The sequence below is a fragment of the Condylura cristata genome, unplaced genomic scaffold (assembly GCF_000260355.1).
Source record: "Condylura cristata isolate star-nosed mole 26May11 unplaced genomic scaffold, ConCri1.0 scaffold00005, whole genome shotgun sequence".
NCBI lineage: Eukaryota > Metazoa > Chordata > Mammalia > Eulipotyphla > Talpidae > Condylura > Condylura cristata.
In genome coordinates, this window is record NW_004567106.1 from 26,617,318 (window position 1) to 26,645,275 (window position 27,958).

The 27,958-nt window shown below is 39.5% G+C and overlaps 2 protein-coding genes across 7 annotated transcripts in view; one reads left to right on the top strand and one right to left on the bottom strand.

Annotated features, from left to right (window-relative positions):
* NFE2L3 (nuclear factor, erythroid 2-like 3) overlaps positions 1–14,934 on the top strand; it is a 28,768-nt gene extending 13,834 nt beyond the window's left edge. Inside the window, exons 2-4 of the mRNA XM_004677132.2 lie at positions 7,213–7,374; positions 12,247–12,330; positions 12,910–14,934. Of these exons, the coding sequence (XP_004677189.1) occupies positions 7,213–7,374; positions 12,247–12,330; positions 12,910–14,175 (1,512 nt within the window). The 3' untranslated portion in view covers positions 14,176–14,934. The remainder of the gene's footprint in view (positions 1–7,212; positions 7,375–12,246; positions 12,331–12,909) is intronic.
* Positions 14,935–17,396: 2,462 nt separating this feature from the next.
* On the bottom strand, positions 17,397–27,066 carry HNRNPA2B1 (heterogeneous nuclear ribonucleoprotein A2/B1). 6 transcript variants are annotated; one of them, XR_001145102.1, is made up of 14 exons: positions 26,846–27,046; positions 24,092–24,127; positions 23,884–23,994; positions 23,597–23,743; positions 23,229–23,439; positions 22,990–23,091; positions 22,833–22,913; positions 22,418–22,480; positions 21,022–21,141; positions 20,662–20,784; positions 19,998–20,080; positions 18,922–19,838; positions 18,493–18,628; positions 17,603–17,942 (listed from the first exon to the last, which is right to left on the bottom strand). XR_001145102.1 is itself a non-coding variant. In XM_004676788.2 (12 exons), exons 1-11 carry the CDS (start codon positions 26,849–26,851, stop codon positions 20,019–20,021), a joined length of 1,062 nt encoding a protein of 353 aa, XP_004676845.1. In that variant the 5' UTR covers positions 26,852–27,066; the 3' UTR covers positions 17,397–19,838; positions 19,998–20,018. The 6 variants fall into 6 exon arrangements, 1 of the variants encoding a protein (XP_004676845.1); XR_001145103.1 differs by lacking the exon at positions 18,922–19,838 and having other exon boundaries at positions 17,404–17,942; positions 26,846–27,047; XR_001145101.1 differs by having other exon boundaries at positions 17,404–17,942; positions 18,493–19,838.
* Positions 27,067–27,958: the final 892 nt, after the last annotated feature.

The following is a 27,958-nucleotide window of genomic DNA, read 5'->3' on the forward strand; positions in this document are numbered from 1 at the left end:
ACTGTCCAGCTTCTTTCAAACCACTAATGAGCAGCATTTTAACCTTTTCATGAGCAAAATATTGAGAAACTAACCGGGGTAGGAGGGTGTGAGGAGATGAATGTGGTCAGGTGCCACCAATGGGCATTAGCAGCCCCTTTGGAGGCCAAAAGGGTTGGCAGACCCTATGAAAGAAGTTAAAAATGTTGCCCCAAGAGTTTCTTTAAAAAATCTCCCAGTGAGGAGATAAGTCAAGATTTCTTTCAAACTTGCCAGTAAGAAATTGTTACTACATCAAATTCCCAATTCTTTTTTCAAAACCAGCATAATAGCGAGACTTCAGAAAACACATCAAAGAAACCCAGAACTTTTAGCAGTAAACCTAATGCAGTTTATATGCATGTTGATTTCCAGGGAGGAGCATCTGAAAATTATGCTATAAGGCAGTGTTGTTTAAATGGGGGGGGGGGAATCTAGGAATCAGTTACACATATTCCTGTGAAATATTAAATTCTGGCAAGACATACCAAAAACACAGATCAACAAGTGTATTCTAAATCTTTATTTTACTTACCCATTGCCTATAACAAATTGTCCCTCAGTTTACTGGTTTGATAGCACAAGCACTCATCCCAAGACTTGGTGGTCCAGAAATTCTGGAATAACCTCAGTGGTTTGTTCAGGCTCTCAGGAGGTGGTGGTTGCTATAGATGTCAGTTGGGTTGCACTCGTGTGAAGGCTTGATGGGGACTGGAAGATCCTCTTCTGGCATGTTGGCTCCGTGTGTAGCCAGCTGTTGGTCTCAGCTCTTTCCCAGGTAGGCCTCACCACAGACTGTGGGTGTCCTGCAGGGCAAGGAGGATCTGTCCCACTCTGCTTCATCTTTATTAAAAGCAGCTCACAGCTTGTGGAACAAGATCCCCCTTATGGGTCTTGTATAACCCAACTGCGTTGGTGTGGATGAGGTGCTGGTGGCACCCTGGGTGACTTGCACACGCAGCTCTTGACTTTGGACATTTATTCCTGTTTCACAAATGTTTAAAACCTGTTTTTGTTCTTTTTTTCCTGTTTTTGTGTTTTTTTTCCCTTGGGTTGGGGTGAAGGAATAGGTCTTTAAAATTAAAATAATTTTCATAAAAATTAAAAATGGAAAAAAGTACTTTTTAAAAAAATTTGCTATACAAATCAAATGGCAGCTGTTGAAAATCTCAATAAAATGAGAATAAAATGTACTTGCCGGCGTTGGTTAAAAAAAATTAAAAAGCAGCTCACTAAATTACCATTCCCACTCAAGAGGAGGGGAATTCAGCTTAACCCCTTGAAAAGCGTGTCAAAGACTGTGTGGAAGTATTTCTAAAGTCACCTTAATATTCCAAGATTCGTTTCTACTTTTTAAAAATACCCTTCACAGATAATAAGTAGCTCTTCAACTGCCAAATCCTTAACTATATTTTGCATTCACGTTTTACTTATCTTGAACCAGGCTCTGTTTTCCCTTCTTTCAGAATCAGTCCATGCTTTGGAGTTCATCCTTTCTGACCTTCAGAGGGACCTTGCTTGTTTCACGTATATTCTTTTTCCTAAATCACTCCCTTACATATACAGTCTAATATTTCTTACCTTCGGGCCCCTTTCTCTACTCCTTCTGAGCCCAAATTCTTGTGACGATGGTCACACAGTTTCCAATTTATCACTTCCCATTTACTCCTCAACTCAGTATCATTCAGCTTCTACCCTAATTTGATTTTTTGAAGGCCACCAATGGCTTTATTGCAAGTCTAATGGATACTTTTCTGTTTTTTCCTTGTGCAACCCCCAAGCTGCATTCAACACAGGACCTACTCCTGCCCTCACACTATGGTGTTCGGATTAGGAGACATTGTTATCCCAGGCTTCCTCACTTCCCAGCGGGCTCCTCTGCCTGACTCTGAATGTTGCAGGTCCTCTGGCACTTGGATCCAGAGACTGCAAGGGGGATATGAATAAAAATTATCTTATGCTTCTACCAGCCCATAAAAAGTCTCAATTAAAAGGGCAAAGGCCACAAACTGTTCGCAGAAAAGGAAATACAAATGCCATCAAACTTATGGTAGATGTTTAACCTCACAATAACAAAGGAAATATAAATTAAAACAACAGTGAAAAACTACTTTCCAAGCTGTCACATAAGCACTTTTACCCGTCAAAACAGGAATTTAAATTGCCACAATCTTTTTTGAAGGGCTGCTGGGTAGAATTCACCAAATAAATAAAATGCACTTATCAGTTGACATAGCATAAATTTTTGGAGTTTATTCTATGTGCACATGTGTGAATGAAGTATGTATAAGGACATTTTAATATTATAAGGAAAAAAGATGGAAACAACTAAATACCCAACATTAAGAAGCTAATTAAATACATTATGGTATCTCGTGCCAGTCAGGCAAATGAGTGCACTGAATATTAATTATCTATGCCTCAAACTCAACCCATTCCTCTTTTCTTATTCTTTAGATCTCAGCTAAAATATCACCTCTCAGGCCTTCCCTAACCACTCTTTCCAGTATAGACCTCCTCTTCTTTCTCTTTCACTGGGCATAATTTGGATTTATTTAAAAAAAAAAAAAAGAAAGAAAGAAAAGAAATAGGCTCAGAAAGGAGATGTATACTCAACTTTGTCATTCTGCCTGTTCTGCATCCCACTCTGTCTCTGGTGAAACCTGACAACCCACCGTACCCTGGCCTGTACCCCAGTTCTGTAGGCATAAATAAATCTTTTTAAAAAGTGGTTGATGGTAAAATTTCACCAATAAGAACACCAGCTATGACCATGTAATTTAACTATATATTTGGTCTTTCCAGAAAGATTTCTCCTGGTTATTCCGGAGCTCCCAAAATACTTGGGATTTCCAGAGAGGGAGCATCTTTCTTTCTTGGGCTTTTGCCCTCAATTCCTGAAGAAACTCCAAAGCCATAAAGGTGAAAGGAACATCTTGCTTTTTATTCATAATTAGACCTTTTCAACTACATCTGATTAATAGTAATGAAGTGACTTTTAGAAAGTCCCTACGGGGACTTTCCCCCTGGTTGCCAGGGGAACCCATGTAATGAAGTTTGACTTTAGGGGGCCTCCCTGGAGGCTCAGAGGTTAAAATCTCAGATATATTAAGCTATTGCCAGCCACTGCAGAGCCCAGGGCAGGGAGGTGAACCACATGGCACAGCAGATCTCTCTTGTCCACTGCTCCCCTCAGCAGTGTATTTCAGTGGATCTGTCTGTTCTGTTCCCCACTGTCTCTGGTGAATCACACACACACACACACACACACACACACACCCCTACATTTAGCCTATCCCCCAGTTCTTGTATGCATAAATAAAAATAAATCTTTTTAATGTTAGCTATACCTGATAGCAGGGAGAACTGGAGCTCAATTTGAATCACTTCCGGCCAGTGATTGATCGACCATGTCTATGTAACGTTATCTTCAGAAGACCCTAAAAGGAGGGCATTCAGAGAGTTTCCAGGCGGGTTTGCTTGTTGGAGGTACCGGAAGCCAGAGTTGACAAGGAAGCCTTTCATCTTCCCACATTTCTTGTTCTATACTGCTGTGTTGTAGTCATCTATAACAAACCAGTCATCTAGTCAGTAAAATGTTTTCCTTTAAGAATTGTGAGCTGCTCTTCCAAAGTAGTTGAATGTGAAGAAGGGTTGTGGGAACCCTCTGATTTGTAGCTGTTGGTGGGAAGCACAGGTAACAAACTGAACGTGCCCCTAACAGCTGCAGCAGGGAAGAAGACATGTTTGCAAGACTGACCTTGAGCCTCCGGGAACGAACCTTATCTCCAGGTGTAGACAGTGTCAGAATTAACACTCCATGTACAGTGACACCGAGCTGGTGTCACAAAATTACTCAGTGTGTGGAAAACCCACAGATCAGATGTAGGAAGTGAAGAAGTGTTAGTGGAAGTGTTGGGGGTACAGCACAGGAGCATTTTCTGTCAGCTCAGCGATCGCATTATTTCTGAAGCATAACCAAAGCAGGGACACAAGAAAACCAAATAGGAAACTGAAATTTTGGAAAGGAACAGGTGAAAATAGTTACTGAAGCAACTGTATGACTGTGCACTTTGGGCAGAAAATACGGATTAAAAGAAACTTTAGTGGAATAGTTCTTCTGGACACCCCCTTTGCTATTCCCTTGGCCAATGCAGTTTTGTTATGTATGGGTTTTTAGATAAAGTTCAGAATTTTCAAAAGTGATACGAATAGTATACAGCTTTTACCAACATTTATCTTTTATTTGTATTTTGTACCAGTTGTCTTATCTACATATGTAATTTTTCTGGTTTGGAAACATTTAAGAGTGAATAGAAGCCATCATGTCCCCAGTGTATTTTAGCATATATTTGCCAAGAACTATGATTTTTTGTAATCATTTAGCAAAATCAGATAGTTTATCATGATCAAAGACTATTATATAATCCTCTGTCCATATCCAAATTTTATTTGTTGCCCCAGTAATGTCCTGTGTAACTTCTTTTTCCCCTAGTCAGCATCTAACCCACAATCACATATTCAGTTGTTAATCTTTTTAGTCACCTTAAATTTGGAAAAGTTCATCATTCTTGGTATTTCTTGACCTTTAGATTTTAGAAGAGTCACCCAAGATTATTTATGTTTTCTCAGATTACATCTGGATTATGGCCTTGGGCAGAACTGTCACAGACATGGTCATGTGTCTTTGTATCGTCAAGAAGCACCTTATGCTCTGTCTGAGTTAGGGTAGCTTTGACTATTGCTGAAGATGGCACCTGCCAGGTTTCTCCTGGTAGAGTCACCTTCTTCTCTTTGTAGTCACCATTAGCTCACATATTACAGATTAAGTAAGGAGCTCTTGCTTCTTAGTTCTAAAAGTATACAGAGAGCTTTTACTATCATAAAGTAGATCATGAATCCAGAATTTTATATTTGTTCATTTTCAAGTTTAACAAAAGAAGCCTTGGCAAAAGATAGAGGTTAGGAGAGCAGTGACTAGTCACTTTTCCTTCCCGGTACTTAGATAGCAATCCATGTTGTGCTAATAAATGTAGGGGAAAGCGAGACACCACCCATCACAAGATGTGTCTCTACCGAAGTCTTACGATGTTATGTCTAGGATTTCATCTGGTCAGTGAAGGAGGCTCTATTATGTGCTAGACTCTGGGGCAGGCAGTTAACAGACTGCAGAAACCCAGCAGACAGACAGCCAGCAAATAAATCTGATAATATATCAACTGGTGCTAAGTGCTGTGGGAAAAAATAAAGAAAGACTAGGGAGCTAGATGTTGATGGGAGGTGTTTTTGTTAATGGAGCGTGGTTAAAATGGAGAACTGAATAGTGGTATTTGAATAGGGAAGCCTGGTGATGAGGACTGTGGATGTGTTGGGGCCAAGGAAAGCCTCCTGGCAGAAGGAACAGCAGATAAAAGCCACTGAGCCGCTTGAGGTGTTAGTGGTGGCAAAGATGAAGGTTAAGTAGGGATGGGAGGTCAGTGAGGCAGAGACTAGAGGTGGATGCCAGGTGAAGAGCCTGTCTCTGAGGGAAAGTGACTGAGATCCATCTTGGTAGCAGGTCAAGTAAAAGGAGGAGGGAGAACTGTCAGTTTAGGAGACCCTGATCAGTTGCATCCGTGGAGTGGCGGGACAGAGTTCCCATTGGACAACTTCAGGAGCATCCAAGTGGCTCTTTGGAGGTTCTCCAATGGTTCAAGAAGTAAGCAAAGAAATCAAAGCAAGTGTGGGAAAAAAAGAAGCCCATGCGCTAGTAGCAGCTTGGTTTTCTTGCCTCTGGTGATCCAGTGGATCACATTCCCCCTCTGTCTCTCCACCTGCGGCACAGCCCATCACGGGGAGCTCCTGTGCTCAAGGTCATTGCTTCTGCACCTCCTTCCACACCCTTTTTCCACTCTAAAAGGAAACAAGAAAACTAGAGTAAGATCTAAAGAGTAATGTGGAACTAGAGGAGGGATTTTTAAAGATGGGGGATGCATCATCTGTGTATACTAGTGGGAATCACCCAGTAGATAGGAAACACATGCTGACATGGAAGGAGGAGCAGAAGCAATGACCTTGAGCACAGCACCCCCCTCCCCCCCCAATGCTGTGCAGCTGGTGGAGAGACTAGGGGGAATGTGACGCACTGGGTCGCCAGTGGCAAGAAATCCAAGCCACTACCAGTGCAAAGGGCTTTTCCATACTTGCATTGATTTCTCTGCTTGCTTCTTGCACCTATGGATTGCCTTACTTTGACCTTTGTTTGTTGTTGTGTAGTGTTAACATTTCTGTGCTAGAGGGGCGGGGTCAGGGCTGTCCTTGAGCAAGTCCATTGTGCTATGTTGCTGGAAAAGAAAAATTCAAAATAGAGCCTTTGTGTTTGAGAAGCTTTGATGTTGGATGGGGAACGGTTATACAGATTTTTTACTATCATTAAAAGTATCAGTATATAGGGTATATATAGATTGGTAACTATTTGAAGGTTTAGAAGACATTCTCTACCCTTTTCATTAAGACTCAACAGTTAAAGTAAATCAAAAGATTATCAAGTAAATTAGAGATGGAAGGACTCATCACCTGGGTAAATAAGCATAGTTGAAAATATCTATGAAGCTATTTGTTTAAACTTTAACTTTATTTTTGTAAAATAAAGCATGTTTGTGTTTTTCCTGATTGTACAAAGAACACATTTTATAGACTATTCAGTATTACAGAAATGTGTACAAGTGAAGTCAACTCTTTATACCCACTCTACCCAAATCTGCCCCATCCTCCAGAGAACCACACTTATTATTTTTCAATAATACTTTACAGATTTTTCTGTGTATATTTGGTCAGTATTTGCTTCCAAGTTAGCTGTTTGATATGTTTTCAGCAGAAAGCTAAGTGAAAACTGCCAGCTAGCAACATTGGTCTTTCACATCTGATCAAATTTGTAAGTACTTTTAATGCAGAACCTTTATATAGGCATATAATGTAAATATGCAGACTAAAATAGCCTGTGTCAGAGTGAGTTCTTAAGGAGGGACAGGACACAAAATAGACCTTTGTTTCAGAATTAAATGTTTCTTTGATACTGAAATAATGAAATGCCAGCCTTAGCGTTTTAACTTGTGGGTTTTGTAATCAAGAAACACAATACAGATTTAAAAGTTGTTTGACATATTTGATGAAATACATGTTCTACATAGAATGTTTTTGGGGTACTTTTTATAGGAAATAGAGATACTAAGAGAGAGACCTGAAGTTTTGGACCTCAGTTCTCAGAATGAGGAAAATGAGCAAAAGATTTCAGTTTCAAAGGAGGAGCCACTACAGCAGAAGAAAGAAGATGAACCTCAAGTGGCAGATAGACCTGAGTGGGAATCTAGAAACGAGGTAAGCGTGTCAGAGTATCTCAGCCTTACTACTTTGGCTTTGTTGTTGACTTTATCGCTTTGACAATTTGTGTTGAGAATACATTTTGCATATAAGTGTGCTCTACTATACAGCCAATTGGACATCTGAAAATACTTTTTTAAAATCATAAACATTCCCACACATACCTCTAGGAAGTTGCAAGGTTTTGTTGTATTTTCCATGGCAAGGGATAAAATGAGGTGACTTGCACCCCTTAAGCCAGGCATCCTCAATCAGCCACCTGCTGAGACAGCCAGGTGATCAGGTTCTGAAGAATGAGCCAGAGGGCTACAGGCACATCACCCTCCCTAACTGACTGATCTAATTAAAAAATTCTGAATTAAAGTTCAGCTTTTCCTTTCTTCCCTCCACAGAGCCTGGCTGACAGGAAGAGGGAGAGAGAGTGTGTATGTGTGTGTGCGTGTCTTGCTTCTCCATCTTCCCAGCTCTCTTCCACACTTGTTAGACTGTCTTCTCTGGGACTGGCTAGGGAGAGTTGGGGTGGTAAGGGTTCAGGAGAGGAATTAACCTGACTAGCATCAAGTTGCCATTGGTTTTCCTCAAACACAGGACACATTTAAATGACTTCTTTGTCTGATGGGCACTTTAATTTCATAGGTTCTTTGGTGACGCCCTAGCCCTCATGCTGGGATCTTTCACCTGCCCATCCCTTGACCGAAGACAAAGGCTGAATCACCACCTTAGGTGGCACTCTCACCCACATTCTGGCCTACCAGCAACTGATGCTGGAAGCCTGTACTTCAGTCCAGATACTTGCCTAGAAGCAGCTTCTCAGTCCAGGTCTGGACTCTTGTTCTGATGTGTTCCTCAGAGTTCATGTCCCCTTGGTTTGGCTTGGCCACCAGCCCCTTGTGTGCATTCATGTACATGCACACACACTGTATGTCACTGTTAATATTAGCAAAATACTGGGAGGGAAAAAATGTTTCTTTTGAAGGAGACATTCCAGCCCACTTTTTCAAGTGCCTCACAGTCACCTTTTTGAGGGAGAAGATATTTTTTAGCACTTTCTCTACCACTTCATTATATAAGCTATTTTCTCTGGGGTTTGCTTGGTCTCAAGTCTTCACAGGGATCCCCAAAAAAAAATGTTTCCTTTCCTTACCTACAGTAACTAACTGCTAGATACATGGTAGGTACTCATTTAGTACTAACGAGGAAATAAAGTAGGAAACGGTCTTGGAGAATTTGAAATATAACTTAGGATAAATATAAATTTGGGCAAAACATCCCAGAAACACATTTCAATCATTCAAAGCAAAGGCATTTATTTGTGCCTTCATTTTTAATTATCAGGGTCCACTTAGTTGGTACCTCAGTCAGTCTTGTTTAGTTAGTATTTATACATCTTTACATACTACGAATCATACCTTTCATGTATGCACTTTTGACAATATTTCCAGCCATTCTTGTCTGAAATCTTAGTAGGTGCTCTATTTGTGTTCAAACAAAACAAAGTTGAGTAGATTATTACCATAGTGGATCACTGGATTTTATTTCTATCCTTTTGGACGACTAGCCTGGAAGAATATTTGGGGTAAACTGACATAATGTACTCCGTAACAGTGGCTTCTCTGTGGACTCACTGCAAGAGTAGACATAGAGACTGTTAGCCACTGTTGAAGAATAAATTGTGTGTAGGTTTAGTCTGAAGACATTTTCTTCTCACTGAAGATTATTTGAGTTCATGTTAATATTTTGTCTTTTAAGGTTAAGTGTGCCCACGGACTCTGTGAACACTCTGGTTTCTGTACAGTATGCAGTGAGTTATTGTTTCAAATGGGGTTGTGTTTGAAGATTCAGAAAGACTGGTTTGACTTAAAACAAAAAACAAAAAACTGACAACTTCCTGGCAGTCTAAATTAAACTTGAAATATGAACTATCATAAGGCAAATTGTAAGAATGGCTCACCTGTCTATTTTTGTGTAGAATGTGTGCCTCATTGAACAAAACCATAAGGCAATTAAGATTTTTGAGGAGAACTTAGTAAGCACTATGACCACCAAGTCTCAAATTGTCCTATATACTTTAAGTGTGTCACAAGAGTTGTGTTACATAATGATTTCAAACAGGATGCTGTCCACAGTTAGCCCTCAAATAAAAGGCACACGAGATTTTGAGGGCTTTTTTTTTTCTCCTGTTTTAGAAGAGGTGAAGGTAGGTTTAAGGAAAATACCAAGGAATAGGAAGGCCCTCACCACCACCATCAATATAGAATGGTACCTGGGAAGAAACAGCCTCTGGAGAGCTGAAACCAACAAGACTTGGCAGAAGCCATTGTCTTTCGCTCCTCCTACCTCTCCATCTCTTGCTTTTGTCTCCTGTGGGTCCTGTTAGAGGGCTGGATTGGTAGGGGTTTGCCATGCAGCCTACAACTCCAAGGCATTGAGGGGACAGTTAAAAAAAATTAATGAAATATGCTTGCCTAGACAGAGGGACCAGTCTATAATTCATTTTATCATACCCTGATATCTATGTTCTATGTTAAGCTTTATTTCCTGCAAAAATACCAGATGGTTTCACTCACAGCAGGAGCATAAAGGAGGGCGGGGGGGGGGGAGGGAATAGAAATAATGAACAACTGTATACCAGAGACATTTTATGGGGGTGCAGTGGAGAATGGGATCAAAAATGGGGAGTGGGGGGAGTGCATGGGACCATGGTGAAGGCACAGGGTGAATTGGTGATGGGAAGTCCACAGGGATTACAACTGTGATGGGAAAAGGCATAAAATGACGTAAAAATAAAATATTATAAAATAAAAAAATACAAGGGGATTGCAACTGAGATGGAAAAATGCACAAAAATATGTAAAAATAAACCAATATAATAAAAAATACATATTTTCTTAAAAAAGATGGAGACATTAAGAAATCATTTTTTAAAAATTTCCTAAGTAGGAGTCATTTTCAGTTAACAAGCCAATTGATGAAGCAGTCCTCTATCCACTAGGAATGTATAATTTGCCCAAGAAAGAAATCTTACCTACCAGTTTAGCTTAAATAGTCCTGTAGAAAATAGAAAGTCTTGCTTATTAATTATGAACCTTGAAAACAAGGTTCCATAGTTCTCAAAATATATGGAAGAAGAGACTCAGTCTGACTGATAAGCAACAGAAACAAAGTAAAAATGGTTGGGAGTGATGCCTACCATGTGAATCAGCAATGTGAACTTGCTAATGTACAAAGATAACTCCCATAAAATACCACAAGTAGAATTCGGGAGGAAATATAATGGTTTCTATATTTAATTGTATAGCGAAACTATGCAATTCACAAGAAACAGGAAACTCAAAACCAGATTCAAGATAATCATCAAAGTTGAAGACCTCAAAGAGGAATTTGATTCAGATGTCGTAACAGAAAATGGGATTCAGTAGGTGGAAAATTAGGTCTGAAACCCATGCTTGAGGGGAGGTTTACATGCTTAGAATGTTTAAAAACTTCTGTTCAGAATATGGAAACTAAGATAATTCTATCCACCCAGTAAAATCAGAACCCCAACAGGGTGCCAAAGCCAGATATAAAATTTGGTATTCCACACTCTCACAATCAGGAATCCTCAGCCAAGAAAGAAAGCAAGGTAGGTATAGAAAATATAAACTGGTCCTTGCAGAGAAAAACGTAAATTTCTTCCTACAGACAAAACTCCAAAACAAAGCATGGGCTCAAAGCATGCGCTCATCTTTAAAAAGTTTAAGCCAGGAAAGGATGAGAAAATCTGATTTACTTCTGATGAGTCCCAGGAGACACCAGAAAGTAGAGAGCAACAGCAATATTCAAAGAGCTTGTGACAAAACATTTTATATTTTATGGTTTAAATAGATGTTTAGAATCCAGAAGATTTGATAAAAAAAAAATTAGACAAAATGAAATGGCAGGACAAAGATGGAGGCAGGCAGAAATCTTCATTAGTTGAAGAAGATTAGCTGCAAAATGACAGATTAACAGCAAACCTGTCAATAAATGCCAGAAGACAAAAATACTGAGGGAAAACAGTAAGTAAGCAAGCCTGGTATTCTTACCAGAAAAACTATCATTTTAAGTATGGAGGCAAAATAATTTCAGTTTACAGAAATGAAAGCTTACTACTTGTGGGTCCTCTCTAAAAACAGCTGTCAAAGGAGTTACTTCAGTATGAAACTAAACCCTGAAGACAGGAGATGAAACAGATGGGTAAAGTGTTTGGCCAAATGTTTTGATAAATCTAAATAAATGCATAGTGACCCTAAGAATTACATAACCTTGAAACCATTTTATAGGGTCAAACTAAGGTAGAGCCAAGAATAGTAGCCAAAAATTATAGGAAGGACAGGCCAGAAATGATGAGTTTGAAACTAAAGGAAAGATGTTAAGGAAGGCTATTAAGCTATTAAAAATTAACTACTGGCCCTCCCTGATGGCACAGCAGGTCAAAGCACAGCACTAAGAAGCTAAAGCCACTTGAGTAGGAGCTAGATTCTCCCCCTCCTCCCCCCCGCCCCCCCATCCACATAGCCTGCAGACCTCTCCTGTCCCACTGGCTGCTTCCCTCAGCAGTGTACTCCATCTATCTGCCTGTTCTGCTCCCCATTCTGTCTCTGGTGAATCCTCTAACTGCCCCTGCACCTCTGGCCTGTACGCCAGTTCTGTATGTATAAATAAATAAATCTTTAAAAAAAAACCCAAACTACTAAAAAAAGGAATATAACCTAAAAATTCCAAATGGGGATGAGAATTCAGCATGGAAGAACTAGCAATCATTTCAAGCTTAAACTTAGAGCTCCAGAAAGCTTTTTTTTTCCTCCAGAAAACTTTTAAAGGAATTATTTCCCTTTTGTTTTTCTACAGAGACATATAAATGGGACAGACACATCTTTCTCTCTGGAAGACTTATTTCAGTTGCTTTCATCACAACCTGAAAATTCACTGGAGGTAATTGGGATGTTGGATCTTTATCCTTGCAGGAGAATATCTACACTGACCTCTCTGTGAATAAATAAAACCTCATTACTTGGATGACATAGCAGTTTAAAGTAATTATGTAACACTACCTACCGCACAAAAAGGTAGAATTACTTTGTGAGAACTGTTACTCTTAAGTCAATTTTATGTAATGCATGAATCAAAATGGCAGTAAGCATTTGAAAATCTAAGGCATAAGCTTTAGTTCTGTTAGCATTTCATTATAGCTATTATTCATGACCCTCCATGATGTGTCTTTAGATTAACAACAACTAGGATGAGGGTTGCATCTGATAAGATTAAACAAAACCAGTTTTTCTACAATCAAACTTGATATTTTCATGATGTTCAGAAAATAATTCCCACACTCTCCCAAGTATAACATATTCTGACTTGTGCTCATGTCACCATGTTTTGCTTGTTATCTGGCGAAAACTATATCCTCCTATTCATACAGAGGAAAAATGAGAAAAGTATTAGGTACTAATGATCTACAGCTACTGAAATAGCTGAGTATATTTAAAGTGCTTTTTTCCTTTCCCCTTTTAGGGTATCTCATTGGGAGATATTCCTCTTCTAGGCGGTATCAATGATTGCATGAATTCTTCAGCACATTATGGTATAAATTTTAGCCAAGCTATAAGTCAAGATGTGGATCTCCATGAGGCCATGTTGCTATGTCCAACAGACAACACATTTAGAAGAGATCCAGTATCAAGACCTTCACAACAAGAACCATTTCTGCAGTTAAATCCCCAAACCAGTGATTCTGAACAGACCCTTCCTGGAACTAACTTGACAGGACTTCTTCCATTTGTTGACAACCAGATGAGGAATCTAACAAGCCAAGACCTTCTATATAATCTTGATATAAACATATTTGATGAGATAAACTTAATGTCTCTGGCCACAGAAGAAGGTTTTGATCCAATGGCAATTTCCAAGCTTTTTGAAGAACCGGATTCTGATTCTGGACTTTCCTTAAATTCAAGCCACAACAGCACATCTATCACAAAGTCAAATTCTTCTCATTCTGTGCCTGAAGGAGCTATAGATTTTGGTAGTGACCTTGAATCTGTTTCCTACCATGACTTAGAAGGCGCTGTAGGTGGCTATTACCCAGAGCCCAATAAGCTTTGTCACCTGGAACACAGGAGTGATTCTGGTTTTCACGAGGATGTTGCATTTCAACACATATTTCATAACCATACTTACCACTTACAGCCAAGTACAGTAGAATCCACTTCTGAATCTTTCTCATGGCCTGGGAAGTCACAGAAAGCAAGGAGCAGGTATCTCAATGACACGGACCAAAATTTAAGCCGCGATGAACGACGTGCTAAAGCTCTGCATATCCCTTTCACAGTAGATGAAATTGTTCGCATGCCTGTTGAGTCTTTCAACAGCATGCTAAGCAGGTATTATCTGACAGATTTACAAGTGTCCCTGATCCGTGACATCAGAAGAAGAGGGAAAAATAAAGTTGCTGCTCAAAACTGCCGTAAGCGTAAACTGGACATAATTTTGAACCTAGAAGATGATGTATGTAACTTGCAAGCAAAGAAGGAATCCCTTAAAAGAGAGCGAGCCCAGTGTAACAAAGCTATTAACATAATGAAACAGAAATTGCATGATCTTTATCATGATGTTTTTAGTAAGTTAAGAGATGATGAAGGGAGGCCAGTCAATCCAAATCATTATGCTCTCCAGTGCAGCCATGATGGAAGTGTTTTGGTTGTACCCAAGGAAATGGTGACTTCAAGCCACAAAAAGGAAAACCAAAAGGGAAAGAGAAAAAGTGAGAGAAGTAAATGAAAGTGAATCCCACTAAAACTCATCAAGTTCAGACACAGATATATGGGTCCACCATAAACCATTGTAACTGTTTCAAAGTTTAGCTCATCTTTTTTAAGTACTGGTACTTGAATTACTCCGTTAAAGCTACTTTTTAAAGCTTGTATGGACAAATGTTTAGTAGGACTCCAAGAGCAGATCTGTGGAAATCTGGGGAAAGCCACTTTTCATGAAGTCCTGCATCATATTAAAGGACCATAAATATGTACAATTAGGGCGACATGAAGACATGTGACTACCACTTAGTCATTTTCTAGTAAGATGGTCGCATCAAAAACACTGGATGTATTTTAAAATGTTTTGACTTGAATGCAAAGCAGCCTTCATGTTTTCATTTGTTAGCACTGAAAATAGTTAACTTTTCATTATTTTAGTACAATTTGAGTGTTTAACTTATACCTGTGGAAATAAATTTTTATATTTGGGTGCATTAAAAACTTCCCTTTTATATAGAAAATTAAAGGAAATTTGCCTTAGGTATTTTTCCTCCAGAATACTCAATAAGAAGGTATCTAGTGAATTTAGCAGCATAGTGATTCTTAGAAGTTTGCAAATTGGTTGTCAATGTTAAAACTGATACAGTAAATCCCCTGGCACAGAAGGGCCAACCTTGTAAAACAAGGTGAAGAAAACGGGTGCTCGTTAAATACTAGAATTCATTAGATATAGGGGGCTCCCTGGTGGCACAGGGATTAAAAACACAACACAATCAAGCTACTACTCCAGCCACTACAGCACTACTTGGAATTCCCCACCCTCCAAGGTGCCAGCAGACCTCTCCCGTTTCAGCCTCCCTGCTCCCCTGCGGTGTTATTTCAGTAGATCTTAGATCTGCCCGATTTCCTCCCGTGTCTGGTGAATCCTCTCACTCCAGCCTACACCCCAGTTCTGTATGCATGCATAAATTTTTTAATTAGGTGTGATGCCCGTGGTCACCAACCTGTAGGGATGGATGGCCCAGATCTAAATTGTTTCACCACCAAAAATATAGCCAATGGGCACTAAACAGGAATTTAATAAACTAGACATAGCGAATTTAAAATGAAGCCACTAATCCTATAAATGAACAAACTTAACATAAATGTTCTTGTAACCAACCTAGGTTTTAGAATTAAGACTAAAGTATGAATGTCAAGCCCTAGCTGTTCAAATACCTGTATTTTTTCCCGGGAAATGTTCCACACATCAGTTCGTTAATTTTTTACTTTGAAAGTTGCCAGGTGTTCTCTTCCTAAGGAACTTCCTTAACCACAGTCCTAACCTGGTATTCAGTTTCAAACTGCCACCTTTGGGTAGAAGTGTAAGCCTAATTACATTATGCTCACTTAGCAGACAGCATCCCCAAGCCCTGGTAGGAAATCAAAACCAAGCGTCAGCTGTCCAAGAATGTAGTGGTCTTAGGGCTCAAAACCCGATTTTCAGCACCCAACAATGTTCTCTTTGTAGGCTGCTTACCTATGATCACTTTTCAGGTGACAAGAAACCCCACATTGGATTCAAAGGCACTTGAAATCTTAACATCCACGAAAAATCAGCAGTGGGATCTAAACCAGGCTCAAAACTGGCACTCACTAGCTATAAAATAGCATGCAAATTTTTACCACGGAAGGGTGGCATGGCCAGCTCCAAATCTTTGGAATTGAATTGTTTCCGATTGCTGTTAAAGCGAACCATTATCTAAATTCTGCAATTATTCATCTCAGCAAGACAACTTACATCACTGAGCCCCTGAGTATAGTAATGGGTAGGAACATGAGGAATCTAAATGTAACCCGTAACTAAAATTTCGTGTCCGAAACTAAATTTTGAAATTCCTGTATTTGTTCAAGTAAAATCTAAACCAATCACTTGACTGATCTACAGAAGGCAATATTGTATATACAGGCGGCACTGTCAGTTCAGCATGCTTAGATTGAAATGCAGTTGCGTTCTTACATTTGGCTCCAGGTTCCCAGCATTCTATCCATCTCCAGATCTAAACCCCAGAGCAAAGCATCAACCTATGGAAACCCCAATGACAATCATCTTGAATAAATTTGCTAGGTCAGACGCAAACCCATGTTTTGCAGGACTTTTGGATCCACTTACCAACTACTAGAACCACCTATACAAATTGGCAACAGTACTAGTAGCAACAGCAATGACCTAATAGGACGTTTTCTTTTTAATCATTTGTGCACTTACAGGATCTTTCTCAGAAAATCCAATCATTTGCATGGATCAGGCAGTAAAAACCTTAATGCAGGTTTCCCAAAACCTTCACAAAAAGCAACCCTATACTGGAGCCGGCCTTCAACATACTGGTATTTTACCCCTTGGTAATGAAGTGTGAAATCTTCCCAAGTGTGCAGCAATTATAATCTAAACATTGGCTTTGTTCTTTGGCAGCTCACTGTAAGGTAGGCATAGGCAACACCAATTTCCCAATCTTGTTAGGTCACTTTGGATGAGAATTCCATTTTTCCTTGACTATACTCGAGCCATTAATTCAAACTATTTCCAGGAAATAAAATTCTAAAACCCAAGTATCAATGTTACTTGTAAAATCAGCCAGCTACTTGTTTCCATCTGAAGTCTCCAGGGATTCCGAGCAAAACTACCTTCAATTACATCTAAAAGATGTGTTTAATGGCATATTTTGATGAACCACTTTATTTTGGCCTGAAATGCATTGCTCACTGTCCCACAATTTGTATGGGTTAAGATTCATGGTGTATTTTGATTGTTCCAACATGATCTTCCTTATAATGTGCAACTTTTTTGTAGAGCTGTATTTTAAGTCCTAGTTTTTTCCCAAATAAAGCATCCCAAATCTGCATTTGATGTAGGTAAAGAAAACAGTTCATCTTGTTAGCTGTAAACTTACCTGAGAAGCATTATTACCCAAACCAAAAGAAATTAATTAGAACAAGTCATTCTTAATGCTACTACTTTCTTCCCATCTTAGCGTAACATCGAAGTCAGTTATTTTTTGTGCATGTTAAAACCTTTAAAAAGTTTACAACCATGAATAAAAAGGTCACTGACATTTCAAAAACCAGTGTAACAAATTTCCTCAGTGCTTTTTGCATTATGTTGGATCACTGTAGCTGGTTAAAATTCATGATTTTAACCCACCACCAGCACTATTAAAATATACAAGATAAAGCCAGAAAATTATAGCAGTATTCAAACGCTGGATATAGTGTATAAAGAATGGCATTTTATTAGGGACAGCCAATAATGTCCACAATGCTGTTCTCAATTATTTGGTTAATTTTAAGGAAAAATGCTAATATGCATAGCTTTATGAAACTGCTTCAAAAATCTAGAGGACAGCAATCCTACAGACAACTGTTATGTTTATAAAACAAGATTCACACATTGTATGTGCAAACATTACACCAAGTATTTGGATACAAAATGTTTATTTTATAAACTGTATATTGAAAATAGAATTTTTAATCTGTCTACTCACAAAACCTAACTGAAAACATGATACATGATCTCTAGCCAATTTGATGTTACTCTTACAAACAATGCTCAATTTGTAGTTGTTTTATATAAGAACCTGGACTAAATGAAGTTTGTGTTTTATCAGAAAACATTGCCCTTTAAATCTTAAGAGTGCTTTTTTTTAAAATGAAGGCACCAACAAGAACTACTTTCAGATGGTACAGAATTTCTTATTTCTTGAAGACTCTGTGGTTGACCACTTCTTCATTAGTTACCTGCAGCAAGACACCTTCCTGCCAAAGGAAAAAAAAAGTATCTGAAGAAGTTTATCATGTTTGTCCAAAGAACCTAAATAACTTCAGTGGTGGTCTTAGGAACAAAGAAGACTCACTGGTGCATAAAGAATATGCCCTGATTAGCACATTCCTGAAAGGGCAATAAAGCCAGGCAGTCAAAATTGATGACATTTAAAAAATGAATTTCGGCAGCCAACCTATATCTCACCTACAGGGGTAGGGGTTTGGGAAGGAGATAGCACATTTAAACTCAAAAATATTTCATGTTGGACACAGGACTTAAATAACGTAGACAAGACAAAACTTTATTCCCAAGTATAAATTATCTGAAAATAATTTTGCCCTACCTACCTTCTCTCCTTAGCCTGATGCTGATTAAAACATGTAAAGTTAATACCATTACCAAGTAACAGAAGAACAAATGTCTTTATTTTTAATTAAACCCCTAGTTTGCTCAAAATGCTCCATCCAAGAAAAGTGAATACACAAGGGTGTTACGATGGGAAATGTCATGATTTATTGAACTTGCAGCCTAACTTTTACCTACCATTTTACTACCAACACCACTGAAGGAACCAAGAAAAGCTTTATTAATGATCACTTGGCTTGCCTCAGCTGTTGAAATGAAGCACTTTACAGTCTTTGTGGCAGCAGAATATACTTGTCCATGGCTCATATCAATGCTAAAATTCCAGCAGGGAAAAAAATGATATGTTAAGTACCTAAATCTTCATAGAGGGGGGGGGAAAGGGGTGGGAAAGAAGGAAAAAAGGGAAAAAACCAAAATAATTTAAGTAAATGACAGATTGGAAAACAGGGTTTATAAAATTAATTCTCTTGAGTTTATAATTGTTAAACTCAATTTATAGCTATGTTAAACTACATAAGAACCACTATACTGAAAGACCATTGGAGAGAGTATTAGTTTATCTTTTGGGGAGGAAAATTAAGAAAGGAAAAGTAAATAAGATCTTACCTAAAGAAGTTTAACTGAAGCTTAGAACTATTTTGCTCTACACCCTCAGCTTTCGTTGGCATCCTTATAAACTACTGTAGTTAAAGTTTTGTAGAAACAGCACAGTTTCTTAAGACTGGCTGAACTTAGTAGCCGTCAAGAGTTCTCTTGTACTAGACCTGTATCCCTGAAGAGTAACTCGCTGGGGTTATTTCCTTTCCTTGCATTGAAGAAGCAGCATCTAAAAGATCTAAAAAGGTGTTTCTCCTTGCAGAGATATCCCTTAAGTTATCTAGATAATCCTGATGAATTGCAGACAACACACTTATATCTGACCGGCATTTATCTTACACAAATACAACAACAGCTTTGCAATGGACCTTAATTATACTACCCACTCCTTAACTTATTTAAAATAAAAAGTCTATAATTACACAATTTCCTTTAGAATTATTTTATTAAATCATAAATGTACAACAGCTTCTTAACTCTACACACGCACTTAAATTTTTTTAAAGGAAAAAAACGTTATGTCTTATTACACCATGATCCTGGCTAATAGCTTTTCAAAACTTTTGAGAAAAAATCTTAAAAAAGGTTTCACATGTCACCTGAAACTTACAAATTTAACATTATCAAAGAAGGAATGCTTCTACACTCTTACAAAGACCACTAGAAAGAAACAACAATTAAAAAGCTAAGAAACTGTCTCAAAGGCATTTTTTTTTTTACAATCCTTCCTCCACAGTAAGGTAATGTATTAAATAATCCAATCCATTCACAAAATGGCTCTCTGCATCTGCTCTGGTGTCTTCTGCCATATCACTGCATATTTATGCATGACTGAGATAAGAGTTTCCTTAACATTGTTATTTCGATAACCTGAAGCTGTTCTGTTACCTCTGGGCTCTCATCCTCTCCTATTTATACAGTGAAGCCTGTTTCAACAGAAGTAAAGAGTAAAAAAAAAATAGGTTATGATATTATCCATCTAACCAGATTTTAAGGAAAGATAACATGATCCTAATAAAGCTTTTACTCCTGGCAGCTAGATCTCCCCAAGATATTAATAATCAAAAAATCAAAAAGCTACTTACCCATGGCAAATAGGAAGAAGCTCAATATCGGCTTCTCCCTCCATAACCCCCACTTCCTCCACTGCCTCCTGGACCATAGTTTCCTAGAATTGTTGAAATACCAAGAGAAGGAAGATTTAATTTCCCATGTTTTAGCCCTCTTTCTTTAAAACAAGCAGACCACAGCTCTATCTCTGGTCAACAGATTTAAGTACATCACTGTCCTTAAACTTGACAACTGGTGCTACTGCTTTCTAAGTACTCATTTGGCATCAGTCAGGAATCTTTAAATGCTTGAAACAGGAGGTATTAGAAAATCCTGTTTCAGTCCTACTAAATAAATACACTCAGTAACTTTTAAAAAGTAGTTTGAAACTACTCACTAAATCCCTTGGGGCCGCTACACACAACACTTGCCACTTATACAATCTTAATTTTTAAAATGAGACAAAAAGTACCCCCACACAAAAATATTTATTCAAACACTACAGTACACTAAATAAACATTCACCGTCTCTACCATCCCATTAATATACTCTCATAATTAAATGGCTTGCTGAAGCATTTCCCAAAAACTTTTATCTCAGTAACACTTACAGATGATCCATTACCCAAAAGAACCACTAGGATACTGTCCCTTTGCTATCAAAAATACTTTTAGTCATACAAAATAATTTGAAATTACCTCCACCATATGGTCCCCCCATGTTCCTGCTACCACCAAAGTTTCCACTCTTCATTGGACCATAGTTAGAAGGTTGTTGGTTATAGTTTCCAAAATCATTATAATTTCCACTTCCATAATTTCCTGTAAAAATATTGAAACACTATCTTTGCATAATGAAACGCAGAATACCAAACATTAAAACCAGTACATGTGTCAAATATTCAGACAAATCTCCCACAATAACATCAGAATACAAAACACCTATCTACAGTTCTACAAGTTTTTAAAGGCAACTGACAACAATGAAATGAAAAATCTCATGTGTTAAAAGTCATTCAATCCAAATTCCCACATAAAGGTTGCAGGTGAATTTATTACCTCCTCCATAGTTGTCATAACCACCTCCGTAGCCCCCACCCTGGTTGCCATATCCAGGTCCTCCACCACCATATCCTCCTCTTCCTCCTCCATAACCAGGGCTACCTCCAAAATTGCCACCTATTATAAAATAAGCCTTTAAGTAATCACTTAATATTTTCAATGCCATTTGAACTGTTTTATCACACCCATTTCTAATTTTCCAAAACAGTTTTTATAAGTAAAATAATCCATCTATGAATCAATCTATGAAATCTTTTCTAGAATAGCCTCAAGGGCAGAATAAAGTATCCTTGGGTAAATAGGACCAAGTATGTTCACCTTCAAATTAGAAAAAACCTTTAGTGTCAAATACCTTTAAACCTGACAGCTCTCCCCTAAAACTAAAGACATTAAGGATTTTTAAGGCAAATCTTTGATGAATTACTCTTTTGTGTAAGCGTTGTGAGGACAGGTGAGAGAAGTGGGCTTGTGGGACAAAAGTTTAAGAGCCACATCCTCCTACTGGTCAAAAAGTTCCCAAAGCACAAGTTTCCCTGTGGAGTTACTCTCTCAAATAATTTGCCCAGTACCCTCCTCCTGAGCAGAAATGGGGGGGAGGACCAGAAATTAGCAAACTTACAGAAGATTCAATAACAAATCAGTACTATAAGTCTCAAATATTACTTGTAATTTGCACATAAAAAGTCATCCTTAGAAAACCAAGTAGTTGGATTTCAAAGTTGGAAATGATGCATTATAGGCCTTAGTCAGGCCTACACCAAGCGCTCAACTAGAAATCTGGTTAATTAGTAGCTAAATTTTAAATGTCCCTCTTATCAAAACATGTCAGCAAACACCCAACTCCTCTATATGCCCAAAAAAAAAAAAAAAATGTAATGTGTTGATACCAGTGGTTCATTACTTGATTGGGACCCAGGAGCACCCTTGTGTATTTTTGGAAAAAATTCCTTCAGTGACCTTTTGAAGTCATTGTGGGGGCTTATCTAAGAGTTAAGCCAATACAACTGCCCTTACCTATATTAACCACCCCCCAAGCCATCTTTCTTTCATACCAAGTTTGTGTAGTTTTTTCATGAAAATAAATAAAATATTTTAGATTTTATAAATAAAATCCTACTCTGCTGCTTAAAAAAAATGGAAGAGCTTAAAACCACCTTTAAATCATCACTCAAAAAACCTACCCAACTTTGTCAAGTATTTGCTATCACGAGAAAGTATGCTATTTCCCTTAAGCTATACAAGATACAGTATCATTTAAAAAACAAAACAAAACCAAGTAACTACCCTATCACTTCAGTCCTTTATAAAACATGAATTCATTTGTAGTCAACTACACAGCATATGCATAGATAAAATCACAAAGCACATCAACCCAAACACAGAAGAAACTGACCTCCAGGTCCTCCTCCATACCCATTATAACCATCCCCAAATCCACGACCACTTCCATATCCATCTGTTAGGGACAGAAAAAAAAAGTTTTACCTCCTTTCCTCAACACATTCCTTATTTAAAGATCTCTGGCTGAGATTATCAGAAACTATACACCTCTTATGCTAGAACAGTAGTGTCACTAAGTTTTCAACTTTTTCCTTAAAAGAACATAAAGGCATTTATCTGTAAATATGCTTTTGATAATTTATAACTAGACTGGTTTGAATTATCTTTTCTTACCCAAATTATTAGATCCCAGCAGGATATAACCTTAAGTATTACTGAGAACTTAAACTAGGCTATAATTCCTTATTTTAGTCAGCTCAGTTTTTAACTGCAAGCATATTCACCCTTCTAGTAAATGTTACACTTACCAGATCCTCCTCTAAAGTTACTTCCAGGTCCTGGTCCAAAATTTCCACCACCACCACGAGAATCCCCAAAACCAAAGTTGCCTACAATAAATGACTTGGTCATTAACAAGAACCTACATGAATAAATTTTAAAGGGAAAAAAGACAATGAGAATTACCTCCTCTTCCACTTCTAGAACTTTGTACTTCCTGCATTTCTTGTCTGGACAAAGCCTTTCTTACTTCTGCATTATGACCATTGATAGTATGGTATTTCTGCACTGTAATGAGATGTTCAAATTCCATTACCATTTCACAGCAGTAAGCAACTTAAGAAGTTGAAATTTGCCTTTTAATATAAAACATGCCTAAAATTGTATTCATGCAAGAATCACACACCTAGTGCCTAGACACTTACACACAATCTTATCCACAGGATCATGGTCATCAAAAGTAACAAATCCAAAGCCTCTCTTCTTCCCAGACTGCCTATCAGTAATTATCTCAATGGTATCAATTTTCCCATATTCCTCAAAATAATCTCTAAGATGATGCTCCTCAGTATCTTCTTTAATTCCACCAACAAAAAGCTTCTTCACAGTCACATGAGCCCCAGGTTTTCCAGATTCCTAAGATAGTAAAAGAGAGTGTCATCCTGACAGTACAAAACAAAACATGACTGAAAGCATACTGCCTGGGTAGCGAAGAGGGATTCTATGCCAAAAATCAGGTAAAAGGCAGACCTAGTGGCTAAGTTTATAGTCCTTCTGACGTATTTTTGCTCACCTCTCTTGCAACAGCACGTTTTGGCTCAACCACTCTCCCATCAATAGAATGAGGTCTGGCAGCCATGGCAGCATCAACCTCAGACATAGATGAAAAAGTTACAAAACCAAATCCTCTTGATCTTTTGCTTGCAGGATCTCGCATTACCTTAAAAGCCAATGAAAGGAACTTTAGCATTTGATCTCATTACCTGTATTATAAACTAGTAAGATAAACAAGGACTGATTTTTCTCAGGATCCACTTAACTAGCTTAGTATTTATAAGCATTTTTTCATATTTAACTTACCACACAATCTGTAAGCTTCCCCCATTGTTCATAGTAATTCCTCAAACTCTCTTCTGTGGTTTCAAAGCTCAAGCCGCCAATAAAGAGTTTACGGAACTGTTCCTTTTCTCTCTGCAAAGGAAAACATCATTTCAATTTTTATTTACATTTTCTCTTTGTATGCAGGAAATTAAATTCTTAAATATGAGGTGACCTGCTGGCAGAGTACCTTTTTCCTCTCCAAAGGAACAGTTTCTAAAGTTTTCTGGGGGGAAAAAAAAAACTTACATCAAATTTAAACCATATGTTAAACTGCATATTAGTTGTGTTACACCAAAAAAAAAAAAAAAGCTTCAGCTGAACTATATAAACTTTAAAGTCATCAATGCTTGATCTAAACACACTTGCCATTAAATAATTTTCAATAAATTTAATATTAACTTTAAAAAAATGTTTTAAGCGGAGCAAATCTACTCCCTGGTGATTGCTGGGTCAAGTATTCTTAACAGAATTTGTATTCAATGCCTTATCCTAAAAAGGAGAATTAACTTCTACGTACTCAGTTTCAATATTTTTAAATACCCAAACTAGTGGCTCCTTGCTCAATACACAGTTTACCATTTTTATAACATTTCAGTTATCTAAGAAAAAAACACTTCCCTTCATTACTCCCTCTGGTGGATATTCTGATATACCTCAATCAATAAAGGAAAATATCCCACACCTTAAAGAGAAATGTCTTTCAACGCTTAATACAGGGACCAAAAATATATTCACTTCTAACCAACAAAGAATGATTTTTAATAGCAGCACGTAAATGCTTAATGTGATTTCACTGTGAACACGTCTATATTTGGTTTTTAGACGACACAGAAACAAATTTCCCAGCTGTAGGTAGAATAATAAGTTCGCTGTAATCATCTCTGTCCAAAAACCGTAAAAATGTTTAAGTGACCACTGTGACTATCTGGGAACTAACTTGAACCTATTTCCATTTGCACTTCAAACATGTAAACGAAAGCACCATGTGGACTGAGTGGCCACCTGGCAAACTCAAGTGTGCTTATTGTACAAATGAAAAAGAAAAATCCTGGGCTTAAATCTTTCAATACCCAAAAATCCATCAAGTAAGTTTGTTGCATCACTACCAGCCCTCCTTTTGGAGCCGTGAGTGAAGAATAGACCGATCATAAAGTATTTGGTTTCTCACAACATGACTAGGTTTAAAATTCAGAAAGTTAAGCCAGAACTCTAGATCCCAGTAATTTCCTTGATAAGAACTGCAACTGCAGCTCTAAGTGCACAATTTTAAGATTTCAACCTCTTCATAGGATATTCTCCCAACAACTGAAAAATAGTTATTAAAAACTAGATTGGGATTGAAGATAACATTACCAAACTAACTCCCATCACACATTAATGTAACGGTCTGCTAAAACGACTTATCTGGCACATTGATATCTGAATTCTCGACCTAAGTGTAACCTTACTGTAAATCATTTTTTCCAATCTAAGCAAATTAGAGATCCTTACAGTACATCTACAACAAATTTTACGAAGTACTAGCAAAAGGCAAAAACTCATTACTTACCTCAAATTTTTTTCCAAACTTACCCGATGTCCACTATCGATTACAAAGTTATTTTATAAGAGAGCTTAAGGTCAAAGAAGATACCCAGGTAGACCACCCCCTCTCGCTTGAGACCTTAAAGCTTATCAATGTAATGACCAACCACGATTGCAAACACAAATGAGAAAAGCAGGTGACAAAGTTCAAATACACAGCGGTCCAGCCTGAAACAGTTTTCTGTGTAATACACGATTTGAAAGACTGAGCCATGTTTTAACCAAGGCAAATAAAAAAATTTGAGTCTAATTTTTATTCCATTCCCTTCCCCTCATTTCCAGCCTATCATTTGCAAGGGACCGCGGTTTTATCCAGTAAAAATTAAACATCCCAGTAAAAGTACTCTGATACGAATAAACCCCACATTCTAAAAGGATTAAAAATGAAGCCTTCAGGAAAATGGATCATTGTAGCCATCCCTCCCCCCACCCGAAATAACCCCCTCGCCCCCGGCCACCTACGGTCGGCACTAACATGGCTCCAATTTTTTTTTACTACACGTTTCCTGCGATTCCGCGGCTTTTTTTAACCACCGCAGACCCAGATAAAACCGTTACCCCGAGGAATTAAAGGCTGGAAAATATTTTCTTTGTCCTCTAATTCGCCATAATACAGGGCCCAACAGCCAGGTTGTTTTCTACCTCCTCGCAAAGATCGCGAGCCAGCGCCCCCCTCCCGCTCGTCGCTGTGGCTCCGGAACGCAATGGCGCCATTTCATCGAGGGGAAGGGAGAGCCTCTAAAGAGGTGCGCAGGACTCTAAAGATCCAAGCTCCCCACCAAGCTCGGGATCCACCTCGAACGGCATGAAAGAGCCCGAGAAGAAAGAAAAATAGTTAACCACTTCTAGTCTCTGGAAAGGGAGTCAAACGAGGGGAATTCAGAGTTAGAAGAAAAATGCTGCGAGGAAGGAGAGAAATGAAAATGGCGGCCGCCAAATCCGGTTCCCCGGAGGGGGAGGGGAAGCGCCGCAGCCGCGCTCACGAGGCCCCGAAGCCCGCCGAAACGCTCAAATGCCGGGCAGCCCGGGCCCCCAAATCAGCGTGCTGTCAAAAGGGGTGGAAAATTCCCGCCTCCGCGCCCCACTTTCACTAAAGCCGGGCCGCGTCCACCGTGTGGAAGTGCCCCATCCCCCACCCCCAGCCGAGGGAAATGGCGCCGGGAGGCTGAGGGTGGGGAAGGTGTATTACCAGGCCTCCCCTAACGACTTCTCTTCAAAGCTACCTCGACACCAACCGCTTCCGAAGTGGCCCCATTTCACAGCCGCTCTCCCACGGAGGCGGACGGCCGACTTCCACCGAGGCGCCAACCGCCTCGCCATGCCCTCGCCAATAACTCATTGATTTCAAACCCGTTACCTCCATCGCGGACTCAGTCGCTTCAGCCCGATTTCCCGCAGCCGAGCGAGATGAGAGAGATCTCCGCGGACGAACACGAACCGGACTCGTCCTGGCGCTGTAGTGAGAACTGCTGCTGCTCGAGAAACAACACCGCTAAGAGCACCTCCGCTCGGGACTCGGCGCTGCTGCTACTGCCGCTAGAGCCGCTGCCGCCGCTTTTCTAGAACCTTCCCCCCAACCAACGCGTCTTACCCTACGTCAGTCCGTTGCGTAAACGTCCTAACCGCCGCCAATGGCGGGAACGCCCTACGCCCCTCCTTAAGCTAACTACGTACTCCCTCCCCCTTTGTGTCCAGCGCTGGGGCTTGACGTCACTTGCGTAAATGGACTCAGGGAATTGCGGAAGGCACGAGTTCTGCGTATTTCTCTCTCTCGGAATTGGGTCCAGCCCCCACTTTAGCGCAGCGCAGGTGAGAAACGGTCGCGCAGTTTGAAATTAATGCAGTCGGGAGGAGCTTAATCCAGAGACCTGAGGCCCGGCCCCCTCAGCCCGGGAGGTGATCCCTGCTGCAAACCCTTTGATAGCTGTCCCCTCTCACCCCCAACACACACCTCTCAATCTCCCGCCATAAAAATCTCCATAGGCGGCCCGCGTTTTCCCTCCCCCAGTCTCCGATCGTGCACAGCGCGGCTAAGCCCCTTCCGGAAACACCCGAAGCGACTTGTAGCTAACAAATTACACTCTGCGCTCCACCGACCTAACCCTAACTAACGTCTTTGGGGTCAGGAGAGGTATTTCAGAAAGGCGATCGGAAAGATGCACTAATTCCAGATTTCACCCCCAAGTTTTTCTTCACACTACCCCCCCATTTGGAGGCGTCCACCCCTGGGGCGAGGATGTGGGCGGAGCCGGGTTTTGGCGCCTGGAGACGCAGCAACAAGGCAGAAAAAAAACCTCCGCAGGGAAGACTCTGGCCCCAGTCCTCGCCCCTCCTTTCTTCTCCCTCCCCTGCGGGGACCACCGCCTCGCAGCGAACAGTAAGTGCCGCAGTCGTCGCCGCCCTCCGCGCTCCCTCCACCCCCCGGGGCCGAGCTCCCAGCGGGCGCGGCGCGCGGCCCTTGTCCCTCTCC

Coding starts and splice junctions, on each gene's coding strand:
- HNRNPA2B1 (XM_004676788.2), bottom strand. Junction 23,440..23,596: donor AACGTGCTGTTGCAAGAGAG/GTGAGCAAAAAT, acceptor TTACTATCTTAG/GAATCTGGAAAACCTGGGGC. Junction 20,081..20,661: donor GGGGGGACCATATGGTGGAG/GTAATTTCAAAT, acceptor CAACAATTCTAG/GAAACTATGGTCCAGGAGGC.